Here is a 20,343-nt window from a genome sequence, read left to right as displayed (position 1 = left end):
CACACACACACACAAATCACAAAATGGAATATTACTCGCCATAAAAAAGAACAAAATAATGCCATTTGCAGCAACATGGATGGACCTAGAGATTGTCATACTGAGTGAAGTAAGTCATACAGAGAAAGTCAAATATCATATGATATCACTTATATGTGGAATCTAAAATTTGACACAAATGAACTTATTTGCAAAACAGAGATAGACTCATAGGTATAGAAAACCAGCAAGGTTACCAAAGGGGAAAGAGGGGGGATAAATTGGGAGTTTGGGATTAACAGATACACACTACTATGTGTAAAATAGATAAACAACAAGGTCCTACTGTATAGCACAGGGAAGTATATTCAATATCTTGTAATAACCTCTAATGGAAAAGAATCTGAAAAAGAATATATATATATATATGTATATATATATATCTGAATCACTTTGCTATACACCTGAAAATAACACAACATTGTAAATCCTATACTTCAATAAAAATAAATAAATATATATCAAACTAAAAAAAATAAAAGAAACATAAATAATTAAACTACCATTTTATCCACCTAGTATGCTGGGTTTTATGTCTTAGTTATACTGGCACATTTGGGAGCAATTTAATAACGTTTTACAATTCCTTATGATATGTGATCAGACTGTAATATTTACCCATGTATTTTTTCCCAAACCCTCTTTTTGATATGTATTTACCCACAAAATAAGAAAACTACCTGTTTTTATAAAGCACCAAACAAGAAAACTACCTGTTTTTATAAAGCAATTCTCGTCTTATAACCATATGAACTAGGGAGTAAAGCTAGTTACAAATCCAGTGCAATTAAACACTCATGGAAGAACCTTGATCAGATCTGAGAATTTCCCTCTTGGTTTTCTCTCATTTCCTAAAGACAGCAGTCTCCCTTTCTTACTGCCAGACTCCTGTTTCTTGCATTTGATCCTGCTATTTGTAGACACTAGTTTTTCAAATAGATCAGTAATTCATTTAAAAACAGAGGCCTCAGATTTATCTGATTTAATATGATCATCATTTTTACAAGTCCTATGATTTATGAAATCCATTTAAAGACAACTAACTCAATATGACAATTTGACTTCTCATCTAGGTCAGTGGTTCTCAGCTCTGGCTCAACATTAGTATCTCCTGGGACTTTTTAAAATCCCCAAGAACAGGGTTCCACTCTAGGAAAATGAAATCAAAAAACTTAAAATAGAACTACCATATGACTCAGCAATCCCATTACTGGGCATATACCCATAGAAAACCTTAATTCAAAAAGACACATGCACCCCAATGTTCATTGCAGCACTATTTACAATAGCCAGGACATGGAAGCAACCTAAATGTCCATCAACAGAGGAATGGATAAAGAAGATGTGGCACATATATACCATGGAATACTACTCAGCCATAAAAAGGAACAAAATTGGATCATTTGTAGAGATATGGATAGACCTAGAGACTGTCATACAAAGTGAAGTAAGTCAGAAAGAAAAACAAATATCATATATTAATGCATATATGTGGAATCTGAAAAAATTAGTATAGACAATCTTATTTACAAAGCAGAAATAGAGACACAGACATACAGAACAAATGTATAGATACCAAGGGGAAGGGGGTGCTGGAATGAACTGGGAGATTGGGATTGACGTACATACACTAGATATGTATGTACACTAGGATTGGGATTGATGTACATACACTAGATATGTAGGTATCTCATTAGATACCTAATGAGAACCTACTGTATAGCTCAGGGAACTCTACTCAGTGCTCTGTGGTGACCTAAGTGAGAAGGAAATCCAAAAAAGAGGGGATATATGTATACGTATAGCTGATTCACTTTGCTGTACAGTATAAACTAACACAATACTGTAAAGCAACTGTACTCCAATAAAACAAAAAACTATCAATCCAAAAAAAAAAAAATGTCTTCACTGGTCCCTTGATAAGTTTTAGATTCTCTTTAGAAATCAGAGAAATTGAAATGGAAAAAAAAATCTCATTATTGCTCTGGTGCTCTTAAAAGCACGTGTTTTTTTTTTTTTAAAGCAATGCTTAAAAGTATTTTTTAAAAGTCAAAATCAAAGTAAACTGTTAAGCTCAAAAAAAAAAAAAAAGGAATCTCTGGAGGTGGGCAAATGCTGGTTTAAAATCTCCACCGGTGATTTACATGTACAACAGGAATTGAGATCCTCAAATTCTATCTCCTTCACTGGCAGTCTAGAAAAGTCAATCATTTGGAACCTTGGAAACACAAATTTGAAAGTAAAAGCAGGAGGATCATAAGAAATGGTGTTTCAGGGAATGCTTTGAATTAATAAAAATTTGGGTCACAAATTCTTCCTGTCTGATGTCATAAAAGTTTAACCTGTACTTTAATCTATGGTAGATTACTTCTGAGATATCTGTTCTATGCTGAGATTCACTGTAATTGAGTTAGTAAAACCTAATGCTTTATGCTTCCTTTGACATTCTACACAGGTTTGGAAAATACTTAGGCTGGGGTCAGGCATAGCATTTGTTGTGAGTTAAGTCTGAGGGCTAGTACTTCCAAAGAATGTTTTATTTAGCATTTTATTTGGCACTTTAAAAAATACTTGGCCACTGATTAATCCTCATAGAAGAAAGAGAGACCCCTAAACAATGGACTTAACCATTGTGATCAGCTGGTTGATCAATTTTCAAAGGAAGATCATTTTCATATATTTTTCTTTTGAGTGTGCTTGCATTTATTTTTTAAATTTTATTGAAGTATAGTTGATTTAAAATGTGTTAATTTCTGCTTCACAGCAAAGTGATTCAGCTATACATATATATACTCTTTTTCATATTCTTTTCCATTATGGTTTATCACAGGATATTGAATATAGTTCCCTGTGCTATACAGTAGGACCTTGTTGTTCATCCATCCTACATATAATAGTTTGCATCTGCTAATCCCAGACTCCCAATCCTTCTTCCCTTCTCCCAACCCCTTGGCAACCACAAGTCTGTTCTCTATGTCTGTGAGTCTGTTTCTGCATCATAGAGATGTTCATTTGTGTTGTATTTTAGATTCCACATATAAGTGATATCATATGGTGTTTGTCTCTTTCTGATTTACTTCGCTTAGTATAATAATCTCTAGTTCCATCCATGTTGCTGTAAATGGCATTATTTCATTCTTTTATATGGCTGACTAGTATTCCATTGTGTGTGTGTGTGTGTATATATATATATATATATATATATATATACCACAACTTCTTTATCCATTCCTCTGTTGATGGACATTTAGGTTGTTTCCATGTCTTGGCTATTGTGAATAGTCCTGCTATAAGCATAGGGGCACAGGTATCTTTTTGAATTAGTTTTGTCCAGATATATGCCCAGGGATGGGATTTCTGGATTGCATGGTAACTCTATTTTTAGTTTTTTGAGGACCCTCCATACTATTTGCCATAGTGGCTGCACCAATTTACATTCCCACCAACAACTGTTGACACCAATGCAGTAATCTCCAAGTAGGTGTACATATGACACCATCTAATTTAAAGCAGACTCTCTGCCTGAGATAAATGCTTTTTGATTATAGTTACTTAGAAAAAATTAAATTCCACTAGCAACCATAATTTATGATTGTATTCATCATAACTGGTGAATTCAGCAACTTGGATCCACAACATGTCTCTATACCCACTTCTCTCTCTACAGGTTTAAATGTGAAAGTCATACTGGGGATGAGATATAAACCGACCTGCCACTCTTCACATCACCTGCTACACTCAGTCCTAGGCCTATTTTATTTTTAACTGAGGGTCAATTGATTTTCAAAAACATGATTAAACGTATTTGGTTCTGACCTTTCATATCCACTTGTTATTAACACAACTGGAGAGCTAATCATTCACTACCTGCCCACAGAACACATACTAGGCAAATTCTTCTCCTGTTATCTTATTCCTTCTCTTTGCGGATTTTTAATAAACACTTCAGGGTTCCCAAGATAACAATTCTGCTGGCAAGGTGACCATCTAGGATTAATTTGTTCCTGCAGTGTATATAAACTGCAAAACAAAAACAAAAATATAAGTTTTTGTGTTCATTTTATTTTGAATACCAGAACCTCCATTGATGACTCGAGTTCTAATTTTATGGGACAGGTGTCTCATTCCTTTACCTTTATTCTCCAGATTAGAACACATAAAAGAGAAAAATAAGTTATTTGTCCATGGAAGCAACTCTCATTTTCTGGTTTGATTTAAGGGTAAAAATGAAATTACCAAGAGGAATGGGCCCACTCTATTCTCTTCAGGCAATTTCCCATAAATATTATTCACCAAAATCAAGCTTTGGTAAATCTTGGATTGCAACATTCAAGGTTGTAACCGTAGAGAAGAACTTGGTATCTGGATATTTTTAACAGCTGATGAAAAGAAGATTCATATGCTTTGATCGACAACTTGCTAGAGGGCCAGGGTAAATCTGTCTTATAAAGAAACCTCATATGAATACCTGAATGAGTAGCTACCTTGCCCAGCCATCCAGGTGGGCAAGGACATTCTGACAACCAGATTTAGCAACAGTGGACCCCATCAAGATGACCTTCCTGTGTTGTAAGCCCACAGCCTGTGTTGAGGAAATAAAATTTAAATATATATATATTTGCCAACCCAGGAGTCCTCTTCACAAAGGTGGTAGAGAAAGAAAACACTTATATTATTGACTAAGCATTCAAACCAGAATGTGATACCTATCACAAACACTAAGAGACTGAAAAGAGAGAAGAAATCTCACGCTTCATATAGCCGAGCAGGTGTAACCCATTATATGTATGTTCTCAAGATAAACAATAATTCAATTTATCCTCAAGTAAGAGGACTTGACAAGCACCATTTATTACACACAGTTCATCCTAAATCACCTGTTAATTGGGGGGACCATCTATGTTAGTTCATTGGCTTTACCCAAAGGAAAAAGAAACTTCTCATATCTTTATGACAGGAGGTAGTTTTATAACTTAGAGCCAGGTGTCAGCTAAAGTTAGGCTCCCACCCTCCCTCAGAAACTAGGAGAAACTCGGAGATAAGGCTGCTATCTCCCTCGGATGTTTACCTTCAAAGGAGATGGTTCTCAAGTCCTTGAGACTTTCCTGAGTCTCAAAGCTGACAAAATGCCCATCTAGTTTTCACAAGGATTTATCACCATTTCAAAGAGTGGAAAATGTACTTATAAAGACAAGTTTTCTAAAATAAATTGCTCTAGGAACAAGGGAGGGAAATCTCTTCACTTATTTTCAACAAGGGGAATTAAGCCTCTTTTCGAACGTTTCTCTTTGTCCTTACACCTGGCTGACATGGGGCAGAACTGAAATCTCAGAGTCTGACCCTGAAATAGCCACTAAAAAGAAAGAAGTCTCACTGATTTTTCTTTTTCTAGGGACTCCGTTGATAATACTGTAGGAGAAGTGGGGGTTTGACAGTTTGGGGGTTTCTCCTTCAAAGTCTTTTCAAGAGCTTAATGTTGATTTTTATATTGTAGTGAATCACGGTAAAAAGCTGAGCAGAAGTCAGAAAGTAGAAGGACAGACATTCCTGTGTGTGCTAGTTTTTCAAGATAAACAAACAAAATAATAGAATCAGGATTAATAACTATGTGGAGGTCAGGTAACCCAGATATTAAACGGTTTTGACCCCAGATTCAATATTGTCTTTCCTAGAGTTAATTATATCCACATTCTCCACCTACCATCCTACCTTTGCAGGACCTTAGCTAATGAACATCTTATCACTTCTGGCTTACAGATAATAAATTCTGATACTAGATCTTGTATTTTTACACCATAGTTAGTAGTTATGTAAATGTCCAAAATATATTTAAAATCTTTCAGAAAAAAATGAATATGTAGCTGTCAATAAATTATGATATACATTTTCTGGAAATGACAATTTGCTCTGGTTTCATCTTTATAAAAACATATATGTAGATCATTCTGCTTTCACTTGGCAGATAAGAATATTCAGAGTTGGTTATGTATTAAAAGGGAAGGAAAAATCAATTTACACAGCACATTCTTTAAGAACGTTCTTTCTGTAATATTGGATTAAAGTTTCACAGCTACATTATTTATTACCCAAAGTTAACTCTAAGCAAAACAAATTTTGGAATGTGACTCCCTTCAAAATTACGATTTTGTAAATGTCTTAAGGTCTTTCTTATTTATATTTTCTTATCCAAAATAACTCTGTTGTTCAACTGGTGATAGGATATAATACTGAGCCTTCACTGTCAGCGGTCTAGTCTGAAAATAATGATTTATTTATTTTATTAATGATCTCCATCTTTCTTAAATGTAGACATTTGATTTTCCCAGGTTATTCAGCTCTTTACCTATACTCAGATTGGCAAAGGAAAGTAGAAACGCCACAAAAGGCCCAAAATCATGACTCTACCTGTCATTGCATCATGCCATTTCAAACCAGCTGCTGAATCGTGGTGGCAAACATTACCTTGACCTTCCATCGCATTCAGGAAGAGCTGAGAAATAGTGCTCAGTTTGCCAGCCTGGTGTCAGAGGATGAGGTACTTATTCCTCTTCAATCTCATTTAATTATTCCTATAATTATAACATCTTACATTTGAAAGATAATTGAGAGGGCATTTAGTCCAATATTTTATTGAATGTTATAATCCCGTATAGCCTTATAAGTCTTCTGTTGAAACTCTTCTGGTGACAGAGAGTTTACCATTTATAAGCCAGACGTGATATATGTTTTAATATGGATGAAACAAACTAATGACTGCATGAACAACAACAAAAAAAAACAAGAAACATTGAACAAACGAGGGTTTAGTTTCAAACACTGTGGCCTTGGGCATGATATTTAATCTTTGGAGCCTCAATTTCATTCTCTGTAATATGAGATCAAAGGATTATGGTGAAGATTTGCATTCATGCATGTAAAGTGCTTAGTATTGATATGTAAAATAAATAGCCCTTCATAAAGATTAGCCAAAGAAGATGATTTCTTTAAATCTTTTGTGAGAGTAAATACCAAATGTTGTTACTCTCAGGAAAATCAAAAACATGCTAATTTTTATTTGTTAGAAAGAAAAGGAGGAATTGAGGCTTTTTCTCCTTTCATTCGAAACCTTCAGAGAATTACAGATGATGAAAGCTACAACTCAGTTATTTCATGACTATTGATTTTCTGTGGCTAGAACAAATCAGTGCAGGAGTGAAGCTACTTCTTGTTTTAGCAACTTTTCCTCCACCTACTCCTTCTCATCTAACAAATACAGCTCCTCTTCCATGATGCAGGACGTGTCCTGTTTCACCATCCTGCTCAGCCACTTGGCTATGCCACCTGCAGTTTTCCTGTCTGCTTTCCTTATGCCTTGCACATACCCCATGTCCACCCTGGAGCCAACTTTGAGCCACAGCTTTCTCAGACGATTGCTTCTTCACCCTGTGATCCAGCCCAGGACAAAACAACGAACCAAACAACCAACAACGAACCAAACAAACAAAAAAACAACTTATTTACAAAACAGAAATAGAGTCTCAGATGTGGAAAACAAACCTATGGTTACCAGGGGGAAATGGGAGGGGGGAGGGATAAATTGGGAGTTGGGGACCGACATATACACACTACTATATATAAAATAGATAATGAATAAGGACCTACTGTATAGCACAGGGAACTGTACCTAACACTCTGTAATGACCTATATGCGAAAAGAATCTAAAAAAGCGTGGATATATGTATAACTGATTCACTTGACTGTACACCTGAAACCAACACAACATTGTAAATCAACTGTACGCCAATAAAAATTAAAAAAAAAACAAACAAACAGGGCTTCCCTGGTGGCGCAGTGGTTGAGAGTCCGCCTGCCGATGCAGGGGACACGGGTTCGTGCCCCGGTCCGGGAAGATCCCACATGCCGCGGAGCGGCTGGGCCCGTGAGCCATGGCCGCTGAGCCTGTGCGTCCGGAGCCTGTGCTCCGCGACGGGAGAGGCCACAACAGTGAGAGGCCCGTGTACTGCAAAAAAAACAAAAACAAAAAACAAAAAACAGAGAGAGTTGCCCAAAGAAGAGAAACTGACCTCCCTCAATTTCCACCAGCCATTTTGGGATGAAATGCTCCTTTGACAGCCATGCATTGGCACCTGGAAATACAAACTTATGGTCATTTCCTTCCACTGATGTCATTTCATCACATTGTTCTATTAGAGTACAGTTTTAGAACTAAATTTCTCTTTTGCCCTCCTCTCTGATATTTTCTTTTATACTTCTTTCTCGACTGGTATGACCTGCTAATACCAATCTCCACTCAGTTAAGTTTATCTTGTCCGCTCCAGACAGTGTGACCCTATCAAATACAGATTGATGGATAAAGAAATCAGTGCAACCACTCCACTCCATACTCCATAGCAAGAGGTTCATTTGCTGTCTCTCACTTTTGTAATGTTCCCTTTTGTGAAAGCTGGGACTTAATCCAATCCCAGTTCACTTTACCTCCTCCGTGTTTTAGAGGTTACATTTTATGGAATGATGCACTCAGTACTAAAGGAAAAGGTAACCAAGCGATTGAAAGGTGAGGAGGTGTGGGTGGGTTATGGCAGGGCTGTTCCTTAAGGTGGCATCAGCCCCTCAAAGCCATGGTCACCCCTCTCAGTAGGCCAGAACTGCTCTGCTGAGCTCTTGAGAGATCAGGGTCTGATCTGAAGATACAGCTGTGTGTCTTTATCCTGCCATTAACTGTATAACAAGAAAACAGCTACTGAGGAAAAAAATAAACAAAAACTTCCTACTCCAAACCATTTTTTTATATGAGATGCTACACCTGAATATGAATGGGGCATAGTTTTTAAAATTCTATATCTCCATTAACCTGACTACTATTTTCTCTTATTTTGCAGCAATGAAGATGAAGAAGTGAAAACCCAGACTGGGCTGAAGCTTTTTGGAGTGCTGGTGCTAATCACTTGCTAGATTTAACTTTTATTACTATTTTTTTTCAGTCTTAGTGTTTCCTTTATGAACTGCAGTGGAACTAAAAAAAAAGTTTCCTGCAGGCATATAACATGGAAGTACTCACTAATACCTGACATAGGAGATATTTACCTACAGTTTCTCCCACCACTGTTAGAGCCTTGAATGCCTTCTAGTAAGCTGACAGCAATATTAACATGCCCCTCTATTTAGCAGCCAAATCACAGGGAAATAGAAGGATGGGTGTAACGATTTTTCAACACCAGTTTTTTTTGTTGTTGTTGTTTTTTGCGGTACGTGGGCCTCTCACTGTTGTGGCCTCTCCCGTCGCGGAGCACAGGCTCCGGACGCGCAGGCTCAGCGGCCATGGCTCACGGGCCCAGCCGCTCCACGGCATGTGGGATCTTCCCGGACCGGGGCACGAACCCGTGTCCCCTGCATCGGCAGGCGGACTCTCAACCACTGCGCCACCAGGGAAACCCAACACCAGTTTTATTTAATGCACACATTACTCCCTGAATCAAGATTTATTCCCCTTCTGCTTAATTTCTTTTTCATGTAAAAAAAAAGAACAGCAACTTTTTAAAAAGGAGCCCCTGCCCGCTTTCAGGAGTTCATTGGGGGAGCTCTTGAATGTGAGAAAGTTGGTATTTTCACAAAACGCATGCTATTTTCCTGTTCTGTTTGGGTTCTGTGCTTGATGGGACAGACAGTCATGTTGAGGTGGTGTTGCTGGAATGTTTCTAACATCACTGTCTCTCTGACCATCACCACATGATTCTTGCAAAGGCTACTTCAGTGTTAGTTTGTACCCATAATCTTGGGAGCAGCCAAGACTATAGAGCAAACCACACTGTTGGTGACAATCCCGGAGCCAACCTTCAGCAGGCCCAATGCCCACCATATTGGCCGTGGTCTCTTTTTTCCCAGCTGCCATCCTCAGTATCCTGTGCTCACCTTTTCTAAGTGGTTTCCTTTTTTCTAGCCTTCTACTGGGGCAACACACTAAGGAAGAGTCCACAATAGTTCTGGACAGTGAGTTCCTGGTAGCAGAGGACTCTCAGTAGAGACTATACCCTCGCACACAACACATGCTCCCCTGGGAGCCAGCTCTGTCTGAGCCATGGCTCCCTCAGACCACTGCTCCATCACCCCCATCATCCTGCCACAGGCCATTTTGGAAGGCTCCATTGCCAGTCATCAGTTGGCACCTGGAAACACAAAGTTCTCATCATCTCCTCCATTAGTGCGTGAGAAGCAGTGGAACCTTAATAAAGCTTTCTGCTCTCTCTCCTCCCCTAAACAAAAATCTCTACCTGCTAAATTGTGTGAGGCATCACTTTAGATTATTGATAACCATCTCTAGTATTCAGTGTGCTCTGATCATGCGTCAGGCACCATGAATTTGATTTAACCTTCACAATGAGCCTGTGAGACAAGTAATAGTATTTTTCAGATTTTATGTTTGTAAGAATAGGCTTCAAAAGGTTAAATCAAGCTAGTAAGTGGTAGAGACAGAATTAACATTCAGATAATCAGATTCTAAGACCAAGTTATTTATTCAATCATTTATCCATTCATTTTTGACTTTGAGAATGAAAGGTTGAGTTGATCACACTCCCTAGTTCATTGCTGTTTTAAGTTTGGGCAAGACCCCCTCTTCTGTGTACTTGTTGATTGGATGACTGATTGATTAACTTTTATAACAATTTCTATCTTCCCTTCTGCTAAAAGCACACATTCTTGTGTTTGATAAACATTCTTTACCTATATACGTTTTGAGGATGTGCATTGTTTTTCTCTGCATATGTATTTAATAAAAGTAAATGACATTATAGTTTATATTTTGTTTCTTTTCTTTTTCCACTTAGCACATGGTTTTTAAGCTCTATCCACATTGTTCTATAAATACCTAATGGATTGTTTCCTCACAGCTACCTGGGGTGCGGTCTTCACATCTCACCTGCCCACCTGCCCCACGGTGAGCTGTCAGGATGCATCCCTCTACCAGGAACAGCTGTGATGTGTATTGTTGCATGTAACCCCCTGTGGACCTTTGTGAGAATTTCTCTGGACTATATACCCAGGTTTAGAATTGTTTAAGTCTGTATGTGCTTAATTTGATGAAGTGCTCCCAGACTGCTATTCTCTAGAATGCATGTCCTCATTTTTATTCCCACCAGCAATGTGTTAGGGTTCTTATGTCCCTGAGTATCTCTCTACTTGGAGATATGAGCTTTGAAACCTCAGGCTTTACCATCTTTGAAGGCAACTTATAAGACAGGAAATTTGTTTGAATATGGTGTCCTATTCACCTTAGGTTTTCCAGTTCTCAGAGACTTCTAGACCCTCTAACTCAGCGCAGTTGTTACTTAGGTGTTATTGTTTTCATATAATCGATGAAAGCCTTATTTCTGAAGGATTATTTGACTGAGGTCAAATAAGGTAGTGATGGATAAACCTAGCACAAGGCCTTTTGGCTTTCCTACTATGCTATTTCTACCAAAACAACCTGCATCCGAACATCATAGTCCAATCTGTTCAGCTTCTCAGCAAAGATCAGAGTGTTGAGACCATGAAAACAGGATGGACAAGTTGGTTGCAGGGAGAACATGGAGAACAGAGTGCTTTTCAGGTTGGTTGGTACTAGCATCAGTGTCCTGAGCAGCTTAGGAGCACAATGATTCTTGTGAGGAGGAAGGAGGTGGGAGTAGGTAGTGTGGAACAGACAGATGCCGAGGGTGTATCTTTATTTGGGTTCTGTGGCAAGCAGATTTGAAGACAAGTATTTAGCGTGATGAGTTTACCTGGGGGGTGACCATAGGCATCCCTGGTAACGGAGTGAGGCAGTGAGTCAGGGGAGGGAAGGAACCAGTAAAGAATCCATCAGAAGGCCAGTTACTACAGTGGATGACTGGAGCTCCTCCCCCTGGAGCTCAATCCCCCTGTGCAGGGAGGTTCTAGGACACAAGGTTGAATATGTCTCACAGTTGATTCAACTCAGAGGAAAGGAAACTGGGGTTGTCATTCTAAAGCTGGACTATCAACCTTTACTCAGCCCTGATTTCTTTCTTTGTAAAGTTTTTTTTTTTTTGACTTTTCATGATACATTTCTAATAGGACTCATTATTTCCTTATGAAATTTTAATTTGGAAAAAATGGGAAGTCTCTTGAATATTGTTCTTTATAGTCTCTGAAGAACATACAGGAAGGAATAGTTAATGGAAAGCTTAAGGAATAAGGGGAATTCTCAGGATTTTATTTATTAAACAAGCAGACAATTCTGCAATTAAGACTAGGAACAAAAATCTTTCTTTAACTCGACTGCCCTGGATTTTCACATTTGAAATAATCTTTCTCTATTAGAAATTAAATAAACTGTGTGAGAAGGTCATTTGGTTTGTAAGAAGGAAAGATTGTTTTCCTAAAGCAAGTCTAGAGGCCTTAGAATAATTAAATAGTAATTAGGAAATATTATTGAATTTGTTTAAAATATATATATATATATATATATATATATTACATTTTGGGGACTTTCCACATATTCCTGTGGTATGTCATAAAATTATAATTCCCTCATACTTTAGAACATATTATTCTCAATATATTTGACTAGAAATCCTTTTTCTTTATTTTATACTTTAATGAACACACTTTATTTTTGTAAAGGTTTTCTAATGGATTTATTTGGAATTGTTCAATATCACTTAGGCACCTGAGTCTAGACTTTCCTTAACTGAAAACTCTGGGAATAAATTTTAAAAAAATGAAGCTATACAACAGGCAAAGGAAGCTTAGTAAATAATGTAAATAAAAGACAAGATTTTTCCAGGGGGCTACAGATGGTGACTCAGATACTGAACAGAACCTCTAAAATGAAAACAGTGAAAGATTCAACCCAACGGGAAAAAGAAATCCCTGTGCAATATTTAGCTGAAAGCATGCCTCATGGCAGTACCAATAGAGAGGCAAAATTTTGGATAATAATGGGGATGGGACTGAAAAACTTTCCTCTGTCATGTTCTCCCTCATCGCCAGGCTGCCTGAATTTGAAACTCATCCTAGGCTCTGACCTGACGCTTGCCCGAGGGGCTGATCCCTTAACTCTAGGGACCTCTATGCTAGAAAATTTGCCATATTCAGGTCTCTGGTGCAGCTGTGATCTCAAGCCCCAGGGCTAACCTACACAGCAAAGGGGATGGGGGAGACTTGACCTTAGACCATTTGGGAGTCTCAATTTGTGGTTATGAATTGAATGATAAGCTATGGAGAAGGGGACCTGTGCTTTTCACTCTGTCTCAGAGTATGGGGAGAAACAGTGAAAAGTGCTGTGGGACGAAGTGAGAGAGAGGCATGGACATATATACACTACCAAATGTAAAATAGATAGCTAGTGGGAAGCAGCCGCACAGCACAGGGAGATCAGCTCGGTGCTTTGTGTCCACCTAGAGGGGTGGGATAGGGAGGGTGGGAGGGAGATGCAAGATGGAGGAGATATGGGGATATATGTATATGTATAGCTGATTCACTTTGTTATACAGCAGAAACTAACACACCATTGTAAAGTGCCAATAAAGAGGTTAAAAATAATGCACTTGACTATCTGGAAAAAACTCCCAAAAAACTTTTTTGTTTCTATTGACTGGCTATGTGAGAGGTGTGCTTCCTTTAGAAGATCTAAATGGAGCAGAATATACAAAGCTGAGGTTGCCTGTCAGTTGTGAAACCCAAAGTCACGTTTGTTTTATAAGATACCTTTTTAGGCTTATTACCAGTATTTCATGTCCGGCCCTCTCCTGAGTAGTAAGTGATTTATCTCTACAATTAATAGGAAATATAAATGGAAACCTGCAGCTGACTGAATAGTCCTTTCAGCTTGCATCCTACTTCCATATATGCCTGGAGACAGAATTTAACTAAGAAAATATGCTTTGTACACCTGATAAGGTTATGCTTTGTTGAATTGCCCTGGGGAGGGAGTTTCAAATATTTCCTGCGAAGAGTGTCCTTGGCTGTCAGGGCCAGTCCATACACAACCTCAGTGAAGGTTTTCCTGGCAGACACTTCCCAGTCAGCTCTCAGGGCAGGAAAGCTGTTCAAGCCGACATTTCATGGCCTGGGCATTGGCAGTGTCACAGCCTATTAACACTATCACCAGATTTGGGGATGGGAGTAGGGTAGACAGGGAACAAAAGCAGATGGGGTGTCAAATCAATCTTTCATTTTTAATCCAATCACAATTCTCCAGTTTCTGAGTGCTTCTCAACTTACAAACTTACATCACAACACACACACACACACACACGCACATGCACACTCTCACACACACACATTCTCTCCCTCACATACCTATACACACACTAATAGTTGCACTGTACTTCAACACTGGCAGCTGAGTTATAAGTATTCTTTTTTTTCCATTCTGATGGCTCTAGAATAATCTAAACATAATCCTGAACATTACAATACAAACCAGTGAGTACCAATATGATGGTTTATGTAAGCTTTTATAGAGATCCAAGGTGTAAGGGGTTGAGACAACTCTTCTCAGCCAGAGTGGAAAACATCTGACATCAGTTTCCCCAACCCCCATCCAGTACTCATGAAGCATCCTTTCCTGATCATGGTCTTGAGCTACGGAGTCTGGGTTTGGGTTCAGAATCTCCCACACAGAGGTCCAAGCAGCCATAATCCAATGGCTGTAATTCACGTTCAAGAGGAAACCTGTTATGACTCCTGCCCTGATGTATTGCAAGTTAGCTCTTGGACAACACTTTCCTCTGTGCTCTTATTCCTCCTCCCCAAGGACTGTTCCCTCTGATTGTCTAAATCAGCCCAGGTCCCCTGTACTCCCCTTATCCCTGGGCAACTGGGGCTGATGCTCTGGAATCTCCAGTTTAGGGGTGGCTGAGCTTTGAAGTGCTTTCTTCAAAAATGTCTGGACCCCTCTTTAGGCTGGAATGAGTACAGGTCAACAACACCACCCAAATGGGGCATCCTGAGTTTGGGTAGGAAACATCATAGGCTCTAGCTAGACCCTGTATCTCCCATTCAGGGTATCTCAATCATCTACATCATACTTGGGGCAGCTAGGTCCTCTAAGATGCATAGAGATTTATGCCTAGAGTGTTGTCCCATGGTTCTGCAGCCAGGCCCCAGTTTTAGGAAATTGGTCTGGTGAATGGATCATTCTGGCTGCCCTATGTGTTATTTCTTCCCCAGAATCATGCAAGATTGGACCTCTACAGGGTGCTGACAGGCTGATTTCTGCTGACTCAAATTGCTTATATAGGTACAGGCTTCACAAAACATAGTCTTCCTGAAATGTTGACACCTTTTGTGTTCTACTGCATCTTTCCTTCCTCCCAATTTCTAAAAACCACTATTTTTTTTTTTCTGCAGAAAAGCCCTCCCAATATTTTGCTTCTAAAATTAAAACCTACTTGTCCTAGTTCCTAGTGCCATTGGAACCCACTGTCATTGATGGTGTAAGAAGAGACTTGATTCTGGTCCATGAAATTTAAGAGGAAATCTGCTCAGGGTCTTCTAGTAAGAATTACTTAGCTCTTAGAAAGAGACACAATGGGGTGGGGGAGGGGAAGTCAGCAAGATGGCAGAGTGTTGATGGCAAAACCCAGCCTCTGTGCACCTACGCCAAATTGAATCTCGGAGACAGAGTTTTGGGTGAATTAGAAAAGAATAGCTTTATTGCAGGCGCCAAGCAGAGTCCAGGCAGCTAATTCTTTAGAGACCCAAACTCTCTGAAGGCTTTCAGGGAAAGATTTATAAAGACAGGATGAGCCAGGGGGTTTCTGAGGTGTGTGATCAGCTCCTGGACATTCTTCTGATTGGTTGGTGGTGAGGTAATTGGGAGTCAGCATCATCAGCCTTCTGGTTCCAACCGGTCTGGGGTCTATGAGCTTGTGAGCAGCACACAGTTAACTTCTTCCACCTGGTGAGGGTTTCAGTATCTGCAAAACTACTCAAAAGACATGGCTTAGAATATTATCTATAGTCCTTGAGGAGGAACTGAAGGTCCTTGACTTTGTTTAATGGCTAAAGTATTATTATTTTGTCTTGCTTGACTGTTTTCCTTTCTTTCTGCCTTTTCTCACTTCTCTGATTAAATATATTCTTTGACTAAAGTTTTTCTACAGACAAAACGCAGGTGGAGGACATGGGGGTCTATTTTGGAAGGCCTCATATGGTCTCTCTCCATTACAGTAGGAGGCCCTATTTCCTCCTTCCTGCCATGGAGACACCGATTCAATAACAATACAGGGACCAGTTCTCTTTGTGAGAGATCCAGAAGCCAGTTAAGAGGCTCCCATACTCCAGACAAGCACAAAACCGGGTGCAACAAAGCCAGAAGGAAAATTCATGGCTCTTAACAATCCCTACCCTTGGGATAGCGCCACGTGGTTGAGAGGAAAACTCTCAACTCCTGGCTTCTCCCTGGAGATGGAAAGAGAATACTGGACTTATAGCCAACATTCTGACTTTTGTGGGGCTACTCAAAGGACTGATTTCTGTTTCAAATCTCTTGGAGAATGTATGGGAACTGGAATAATCTAGATGTCTGGGGCCTGTTGAGAATGAAAAAAGAGCTGGGTGGTGTGCTGCTGTTTCACAATCCATAATCCACCCACCCTAAGTCTATCACCCATATAATCATCCATTGATATACTACTACACTCACAATAATAAGAATAGTTCAAATTAAACGAGTTCCTATTATACCCCAAGAATTACTGTAACCTCTTTATTTGTATTATGTCATCATTTACTAGTGTTATTTTCATTTTACAAATGACAAAACTGAGGCACAAAGATGTTAAGTAACATGACTGAACTCACATCATTACTAGACCTCCTTGGGGTCAAATATTTTCCACCTAAGGAAAGATTTCTGGCTAACTCAGGTAGCAAAAGCAGCTTTCAAGGAGGATGGGTTTGGGGTTTATTAATTAATTGATTCATTCCATTATTTTACATTTTTTGTTGTTGTTGTCGAGCATCTGCTCTGTGCCAAGCAGTGTACCGAGCTGGGCTGCAGTTCCCTCCGGACTCTCCGGTTGCTTGCAGACTCACAGAAAGACAGAAGTTACCACGGAGTGCTTAGCAGTGGAATGGGGTGTGGTTTCATTGAGGAATGGAGGTGAGGCTGAGACTGAAGGATGAAGTACAGTCGGCCAAGGTCAAGGAGGATGGACAGATTAGCAGAGAGGGCACTGCATGTGTAAAGGCATTGGGGGCACAGATGACAAGGGTACATTCTAGGAACCATGAAAAGAGTTTCTGAGTCTTCCTGGTATTTAAACTTCAGCCCTTTCTTTGCAGAGCCTATTTAAGGATGAGTGACATTAGAAAAGCAAAACCAAACCAAAGCTAAAACCAAACATTTGCATCCAAAGTGAACCTGGAATGAATTGAACTTGCAACAAATGACAATCTCTCATTCTGCCTCTCTGTCTCTCATTATAACTGAATTACATACCGAGTCAAAAAATTTGGGAAAATGAGATGAAGGCTATGAATCAAGCTGAATTGAAACTAAACTAAGTTCTGGCTTACTCAGTGTGGAACTGGAGGGCTGAGTTAGTGCCAGTGCAAGGGCATTCATGGTTTCATGTATCATTGTATTATTAAAAGTTTCAAAGCAGCACTATTCACAATAGCCAAGACGTGGAAGCAACCTAAGTGTCCACTGACAGATGAATGGATAAAGAAGATGTGGTACATACACACAGTGGAATACTACTCAGCCATAAAAAGAATGAAATAATGTCATTTGCAGCAAAAAGGATGGACTTAGAAATTATCATACTAAGTGAAGTAAGCCAGACAAAGACAAATATCATATGATATCACTTATATGTGATATGTGTATCAAAAAAATGATACAAATGAACTTATGTACAAAACAGAAAGAGACTCACAGACATAGAAAACAAACTTATGGTTACCAAAGGGGAAAGGTATGTGGGGGGAGAGATAAATTAGGGGATTGGGATTAACGGATACACTCTACTATATATAAAATAGATAGTCAACAAGGTCCTATTGTAAAGCACAGGAGCTACATTCAATATCTTGTAGTAACCTATAATGGAAAATAAACTGAAAAAAATGTATACTTTGCTGTACATCTGAAACATTGTAAATCAAGTACACTTCAATTAAAAAAAAAAGGTTAAACATTTTAATTAAAAATGTTTCAGAAAAGAGAGGTAAAAAGGCTCCATCAAAGGAGGGGATTGAAAGACTAGATCACCATATGGCCACAGTCCCTGTGTTGCGGAGGAGATCAGCCTTGGTGAACTGAAATCTTCTGTCCAATTGTTTTTCCTAAAATAAGAACATTAGACTATTCTCAGAACCGAACAACAGTTGAACATGACTATTTCATTAAGGGTGGGGACCTCTGGAGGCTCTGAGCTGTGTTTTGATAACTGGCTTTATACTTGAAGTGGCTGGTTTGAGGACCGTGCCCTCTGACCTCAGATTCAGGGCCCTTCCACTGCCAGCATGGACTCGTCCTCTATTTGGGGACACACTGGCCCTGCCTTAGGCTCAGCCTTTTCCCTTCTTGGTGTGCTGGTAGGAGGTAGGACAGTGGCTCTACCCCTGATGCTTGGTGCGAGTGTGGCTGAGTCAGTGTTTCTGTTTGCGCCTCAGTTTCTTCATCTGTGAAGTGAGGATTCTACCCCTTCCCTCACTGAGTGATAGCTCAGAATCTTCCTGGAATTTATACTCAGAGATTCTCTGATTAATATGTACCAGATAATGTTTCACTAAGCAAAAATGATTGAATGAGGTTGTTAACCCTGGAGACTAGGCCGAGGGAACTGTGGTCAGAGCTTCAGAGTTCACTAGCAGACTATTCATTAACCAGGCTGGCTGTCCAAGTCCTGACTTATATGACATGATTTTCCTAGGCAATGGTCAGTGGAAATCCTGAACTAGTTACCAAGCATGTCTTACAGATTCCATCACTACACGGTCAGTCTTGCCTTTATACTCCCAGATCCTGAGCTTTTTCATTAGCTAAGGCTTTTCTCCTTTCCTTCTTTCCCTGATGTTTTCTCCATCTATGTGATTTACTATATCATTTGTATTTTATACTTTGCTGCCCAAATTCTTCAGAGCTTGAATTTTTGTTTCCCTTCTTATTCTAAAATGCATTTCTGTGTGCATTTCTCTGAGCCTGTGCTCTAGAGCCCGTGAGCCACAACTACTGAGCCCGTGAATCACAACTACTGAAGCCTGCATGCCCAGAGCCAGTGCTCCACAACAAGAGAAGCCACCACAGTGAGAAGCCCGTGCACTGCAGTGAAGAGCAGCCCCCGCTTGCCGCTACTAGAGAAAGCCGGCGCACAGCAACGAAGACCCAACACAGCCAAAAATAAATAAATAAAAAATTTATAATAAAAAAAAATTGATTTTAGGAAAGTTATTACCTCTTTTAGGTAATTTCACATCTGCTAAATGGAGAAACTATAGACCACTTTATACATAAAAATATTGCTGTGAGGATTAAATGAGATAATAAGTGAAAAGAGCTGATATTGTACCCTACACAATAAAGATTAGTTTTCTTGTGCCTTGCTTTGGATTACCAAGAACAAGTCCCATTAAGCGTCTTTGTCCTTTATTTTTCCTTTAGCGTCACTCATACTCAGCCAATCTCTGCATCAGATACAGGAAGGTGTACACCATGTATACGCTCATTCATGGGTGTTTGAGGTTGTGATTCTTTTATTCTTCAAAGTCTATGACATACACAAACAAGTTTGAGAATTATAGCTGTGCTTTCCACCTTTCTTGTTCAAGGTGAACATCTATTAATTTACCCAACACCTACTCTTTTTTTCTAGGAACTCCCAGCCTTCTACCTACACAGTTCTTGCAGGGGCATTGGTGCACATACAATTGTGATGACACCCCCAGCTCCCAGTTCAATTGTACAGAAACAAAATCCCAGCTCAAGAATATAGCTCAGTCCACATCTAGTTGGTCATAATGAGCACATGTTTCAGGCTGGACTAATACATTTCTTCCCCATAAATTTGGATTTTGACCTGAGAGAATTAATTTCACCTCCTATGTAGGTGGCTGGATGTTGAATTGTCTCAGAAGCATTCAGGGTCCTTTTCCACACTGGATACAGATAAACACAGAAATGTGATTTGCAATGAGAGTCAAAAGAAGGAAAGGCATGGAGGGAAATATGATGAGAGGGACTCATCTGAATTCCCTCTGGCTTTGCAGCCACTGGTCCCACTGACTCTTAAGGGGCACCTGCCTCCCTGCTTACATTAGCTCTCCATGTGCCCTTCCAATGATGTTCT

At 39.4% G+C, this 20,343-nt stretch overlaps 1 protein-coding gene across 2 annotated transcripts in view; it reads left to right on the top strand.

Annotated features, from left to right (window-relative positions):
* The window catches only part of MLIP (muscular LMNA interacting protein), a 290,750-nt gene extending 281,470 nt beyond the window's left edge, over positions 1-9,280 (top strand). Inside the window, exon 14 of one of the 2 annotated variants that reach the window (XM_027126891.1) lies at positions 8,920-9,280. In XM_027126891.1, coding sequence (XP_026982692.1) covers positions 8,920-8,925 — 6 coding nt within the window. In that variant the 3' untranslated portion in view covers positions 8,926-9,280. The remainder of the gene's footprint in view (positions 1-8,919) is intronic. The other variant, XM_027126892.1, reaches the window with a different exon arrangement.
* The last annotated feature ends 11,063 nt before the right edge of the window (positions 9,281-20,343 follow it).

This window comes from Aethalodelphis obliquidens, unplaced genomic scaffold (assembly GCF_003676395.1).
Source record: "Aethalodelphis obliquidens isolate GAN/ISIS:26980383/991018 unplaced genomic scaffold, ASM367639v1 scaffold31, whole genome shotgun sequence".
In the NCBI taxonomy this organism is placed as follows: domain Eukaryota; kingdom Metazoa; phylum Chordata; class Mammalia; order Artiodactyla; family Delphinidae; genus Aethalodelphis; species Aethalodelphis obliquidens.
Note: the sequence above shows the minus strand (reverse complement) of the source record. Positions and strands in the feature narration are given on the sequence as shown.